The following is a 6,000-nucleotide window of genomic DNA, read 5'->3' on the forward strand; positions in this document are numbered from 1 at the left end:
GTGTGTGTGTGTGTGTGTGTGTGTGTGTGTGTGTGTGTGTGTGTGTGTGTGTGTGTGTGTGGGGGGGCGTGTGTGTGTGGGGGTGGCATCCTCGTCACCATGCAATGGCGGTGAGAGTGGCACATGCAGTTGTTCGTGTTCTCCTCATGGCATCACCATGGTCATGGCCAGGGGCGGACTTAGCCCATTTGGCGCCCTAGGCGAGATTCACCACTGCCCGAGATTTCTTCTTTTTTTTGTAATTATTATTATTTTTTTTTGCTTTTTTCTTCATAGTTCTCTAACGTTAGTCTTTCTTTCCTCAACGTTCAATTCTATAAACACTTGACCGATACCCATCAATGCACAGCGCTCTAGCATGTTCTGACTGTGAACACCTAAAGCTGAGGCTCAGACCGACCGACCGTTTTAGATTTTTGGCTCATTTTCCCTTATGTTAGAATTTTTTTAATGTAAAAATAATGGTTGCAGATATAGAGGGGGGCGCCAAAACTGCAAAAAAAAAATTAAAAAAAAATTAAAAAAAAAAAGAAATTAAAAAAAAAAAACTTTTTTTGGCGCCCCCCTCTGGGTGGCGCTCTAGGCGACCGCCTATATCGCCTGTAGGAAGGTCCGCCCCTGGTCATGGCGTGCTTTATCAGGGGGTGTGTCTTGGATGGGGATGTGGTGGAGATTGAGGTGTGGGTTGTTTGGGGACTGGCTGTTCGGGGGGGGGGGGGGGGGGGGGGGTTCACATGCCTTCGGGCAACACTGTACTTATTGTACTTGTTTTATACATATTCGTATGTCTGCATTTTATACATTGTTTTTATTCTGTTGACTTGTTTTTATTCTGTTGACTGTATGCTGATTTTATGCTATCTTCATTTTGTGCTACTTGCTGTGAGGCACTTTGGGCTGCAGTCCATGTGTGAAGGGTGCTATATAGATACACTCAAAAAACTGGGATTGGGGTTAATTAATATTTATTAAATAATTATTAGTAACTTATACATAATAAAAAAGACTATGTGCTGTATGCAATAAAATTGGGCTGAATTCAACGAATTTGAACAATTTATTAATTGCATTTTACACAATTTTAGTTGAATAAAATTAGCTGTGATACATTGAGTCGAATTTTATTATATTTTATCAGCAATGTCAGAGATGCAGAAAATTGATAGATTTTACTCATTAGGAGGTCTTTGGTTTTAATCACCTGGCACTTTCGCAACTTTATTTTGACACCACGTGGATGATGCGGCCAATCACATGCAAGGATCATGCCATTATATATCCAAAGAGAGCGATGTGGTGCAGGGGCCAGGTGGTATGCACACGGACCTCAGGTGAGTACATTTAATCTGTTGCCTGTTCTCAAGTTAATGCAGTACCACTATGTTTTTATTCATGCAACATGCTTGTCATGGGGCTATCCCATGCCCTGTAAGCAGTGGCGTCGCGTGGGTAAAATAACAGGGGAAGCCAAAAAAAATTATTAAAAAAAAGATTATTAAATATTTTTATTAATATTTTTTTTTTCTTTTTTTTTAAGTCAAGCAGTCACCATGTACACTACAGTATGGCTCGGCGGCCAGTCAAACTTTCTTTTTATTTATTTAACAGATTGCAGAATGGGTACAATACAGTACGGCTCAATACACACAATTGTATTGGGGATGCAGACCAGAGAAAGACTATGCGTGCACCTCATGGTACCAAAGCACCTCAAAGGCGCTTAAAACAAAATTACAAACATCACAAAACAAACTGGTCAGACTACTACTTGACCTGAACCCCAGAACCCACCTCACCCCTGCCCACTTTGCCAACCTAGGATGGCTTAGAGTAGACGACAGAGTACAGCAACTTGCAATGGGCCTGGTCTACAAGATACACTATACGACCGGGGTGCCCATGTACATGTCAAAATACTTCCCAAAGGTCAGTGAATACCACAACCACTACACCAGAGGAAGCTCAACAAATCATGTTAAACCCAGATTCGGCTCAAACAAGGGACTAAACACGTTTCGCAATTATGCCACAACAATGTGGAACGCCCTACCCAAAGCTGTAAAGGAATGTGAATCCCTGCCCACATTCAAAACCGCTCTTAAAGAGCACCTACGGGAGGCTGCAATTCGAAACTGGCCACCGTAAATGCCCAAAACCCCCACCACCTCCTAATAGACAGTCTCCTCCCCACAGCATGTATATATTCCCTCCCCGCCGTATGTATATTTCCCTCCCACCCACCCACCCCCTCCTAATGTACAGTCCCCTCCCCATCATATGTATATACTCTGTCAGGATCTAGGGGTAACAGTACTGTATATTTGAATACCGCTTATGTCACAAATGTATCAGTACTAAATACCTACATGTCCCTATGCCATAAATGTCATGTATGTTGTGTATGTCATAAATGTCTATATGAATTGAAAATGGGGGACCCTGATGGAAACAAGACAAACGTCTTTCTCAGGTCTGCATCCCCTTAACAATTGTATGTATTGAGCCGTACTGTATTGTACCCATTCTGCAATCTGTTAAATAAAGTTTTCATTCATTCATTCATTCAGACGTTTGTCTCGTTTCCATCAGGGTCATTAATACTGCTGGAGCATTGGTTCATTTTGTCAGATCTTTCCTTGCACGATTTTGCGCGCCGCGTGGGAGCAAATTCGAGACACATATTCGGTTGCAAAAAGGTGTCCCACGGTCCCCTCTATGGCCGTGAATATTTTCACGCGGATCGGAATCACGGCGCGCCCATGGGACACTTTTCCGTTTCGGCGCGTTTATTCCACGCTTTCGGTTTTCCTTTTCTAAGCATTTTCGGGGCTACATGTGAATGAGTAAAGGTTGCGGGACGCCCAGATGTTTCCACGATAGAAAGCTCGCGTGGATCCCATAATAGGCTCACTTAATACAGCGTTTTTAAAATCACGCGACATTTTCAGGGTCGCGAGCCGACCTTTTCCCCTCGTTTTCGATGATGGAAGTGATTTAGGAAAAGCTTCGGCACGCCGAGAGGTACCCGTGGATTTAATCTCGCGAGGATCGGGGCAATATTCGGCCCGTGGGAGCAGTCACGGGTTAATACAATGTTCAGAGTGCAGAGGGGAGGTGTGCAGAGGGGAGGCCACACTCAGGATTCTTCTCACAGCCCCGTTTTAAACGTTTAGGGTGTTGCAGTCAGCTCGAATCTGATTGGCTAGGATCGGATTTGGACTCTAGATACATGAATCACATGGTTGAGGCTGGAGAAAGAGACCTACCCCCTGCCTCCTCTCCTCTATAGCTGCAGTGAGCATAGTGAGTCTGACAGTGTGTTAGAGGGAGTGAGAAGGAGAAGAGGGAGACATTTAAAAAAAAAAAAATATATATATATATATATATATATATATAACACAGATGCACAGATGAAAAAGAATGTAAACTATATTAAAAAAAAATTATATATATATATATTATTTTTTTCATATTTCATATTTGATATTAATTCATATTTTAATAGGGAGGCATGGCTTCCGTTGGCTTCCATAAGGATTCGCCACTGCCTGTAAGTAGGGATGCACATGGGCCTTAAGTGGTTTGACCTGTTCCCACATGTGGTCATGCGGCCAAACATTTAGTTTAGGCCTTCGGCCTAGTTTGTTTTGTTATGTTGTTTTGTAATACAGACACATTGGTTTAAAGCATAACATGTTATGTAGAATTAAAGTACATGCATTTGTTGATAAATACCGTTTGTCTGTGCTCCCACTTGGTTCCTTGTAGGATCTCTGGCTGCCCAACCAGAACTGGGAGAGGCCAGGGCCTTTTCTGGAGGGGAGATTTGGAAGGAACCAAGTGTGGTAGAGTACAGGGGGGGGGGTTTCATAACGAGAGGGGAATAGGTTTATGAAGCGCCCTAAACACTGTTTAGTGTTTGGTGATGATAGAACATGGAGTAATGTATCCATGTTGTCCAGAGTTATTGGATGTGTAAATTGATGTCTGTATTGATTAATTGATTGTTTGTTTTTGGTTTGTCCCTGTAGGAGGAGCTTCCAGCATAAAGCCAGGGATGGAGGCTCCTCTCGGGGAGAAGTAATGACCGGCTTGGAAGCGAGACACAGCCGTACTAAGACCTATAGGTCCCTTAGCCAAGGGTTGTTTATATTTGTTAGAAGAAAGTTTAATCATTTTGTATTATTTTTGTATTTATGTTAAATATGTTTTTTCCCGTTTTTTCCCACTGGGGAGCAAAAGAACAAATAGAATAAAAAACCAACCACTGGGTGATGGCAACCTGACTCGGACTGCATTTTTCCTTCGCATGGCCGCCTCCTCACAATTGGTGTCAGAAGTGGGATCATGAGTTAATATAGCCCAATTTAATTTTGCAAGTACAACTCAATTTCACAAGGGAAATTGATTTAAATTTACTTTAAAATGTTGGGCTATACTAACTCATGATTTGGCATGTTATTACTAAATCCAACACATTTTAACTGTTATTATTATTAACATGCACTTAAGTTTTTGGTTTAAATTTAGTTCACTTCAATTCAATACATTTTAATCAAATTTATGTGATTAAAATCTATTCAATTATATGACGTGTCCCTTTGTTGCCTTAATTTTTTTTAAGTAAACACTAGTCACATTATTTACAGTGTAAGGAGAATTTGAAGGACTTATTTTGGAAAATGTGTTCAAAAAGGTGTTAAATTGTAAATAAATATTTTCTAATTATTATTCACATATACTCCAGACCTCCAGGGCCCCGTTCCCCGTACCTGGATAAATGAGTTAGCCGGATAACTTTCGGTCAAGTCTGACTTAAGCCGGACTTTCCCATTCCCTGAAGCTGGATTGTCTAAATCACCATGACAACAGATCAAAAATTTGAGCCTGGTCGAGAGCAGGGTTCAGTTCAAGTTAGCCGGATGAACCATAGCCACGCCCCCGCAAAGAAGTGACAGCTTGTTTCCTGAAATTATTCCCACAGTCTACGATCTGCATTATACCATTCTGAATTACGTTTTTGTGCTCCATTCTTCCAGAGGGGGCTTTTGAAATGTAAAATAGACCCAAAATGCTGATACTAAATTCACTTTGTCCTAAATAATGCACGTTATATATACCGTGGCGCTCGCTCGGTGCGATGTACACATTATGTGGTTATTTTAACAACGCGCAGCATTGCAAATGTGAATCCCGCTGGGATATCCTTAATGATTGAAACCTATCGCTCGTTCGGCTCGGATTCCCTTCATATTCTCCGCTGTGGATGAGGAGCGAGGAAGGAGAGGAGCGCCTGGATTCTGTTTCATTCAAGCATAAATTGAAACGTTATGCGTGGATTGTGGCCACACCCTCGCAAATAATGGCATGTCCCTTCCTCAGAGATCCGATTGACGAAGAAGCAATCATAGTCCGATTAGCATTTCATAGAGAGAGAGTGCTTAGGGATCGCCAAGATCCGTTAGCTCATACTAATGAGTTCCTGTACGAGCGCTATAGATTTAGCAGACAAGGAATCATTTTCCTCCAAGACCTTCTCGGGCCACACCTTGTTAATCAAACACGCCGCAGCAGAGCGTTGAGTGTCACCCAGACCCTCTGCATTGCCTTGCGTTTCTTTGCCAGTGGTACCTTTCTGTACACCGTAGGCGATGCGGAGAACATCAGCAAAGCCGCTGCATGCCGTGCTGTTCGCAAAGTATATTTGGCCTTGAAGACGTTCATGGATGACTACATTACATTCCCTGGCCGTGTCCAAGTGAATGTAATCAAAGAGGGCTTCTATGGAATTGCGGGTAATTGAGTTATTCAATATTCCACCATTTAATTAAAGTGCATTTATTTATCACTATTCCTTACGGAGCTCATTATTATTATGCAGAGTTTCCAAATGTCATTGGCGCAGTGGACTGCACGCACATCAAACTCAAAGCACCCTCTGGCCCAAACGAGGGTGATTTTGTGAATCGAAAAGGCTTTCACAGCATTAATGTGCAGGTA

At 42.2% G+C, this 6,000-nt stretch overlaps 1 protein-coding gene across 1 annotated transcript in view; it reads right to left on the reverse strand.

Moving 5' to 3' along the window:
- The window catches only part of LOC311241628 (amine sulfotransferase-like), a gene marked incomplete at both ends in the record, with an annotated part of 39,175 nt that extends 33,766 nt beyond the window's left edge, over positions 1 to 5,409 (reverse strand). The window contains one exon of the mRNA XM_084330504.1: positions 5,352 to 5,409. Within this exon, the coding sequence (XP_084186630.1) occupies positions 5,352 to 5,409 (58 nt within the window). The remainder of the gene's footprint in view (positions 1 to 5,351) is intronic.
- Between the last annotated feature and the right edge of the window lie 591 nt (positions 5,410 to 6,000).

This window comes from Notolepis coatsorum, assembly GCF_963971535.1.
Source record: "Notolepis coatsorum genome assembly, chromosome: 15".
In the NCBI taxonomy this organism is placed as follows: Eukaryota; Metazoa; Chordata; class Actinopteri; order Aulopiformes; family Paralepididae; genus Notolepis; species Notolepis coatsorum.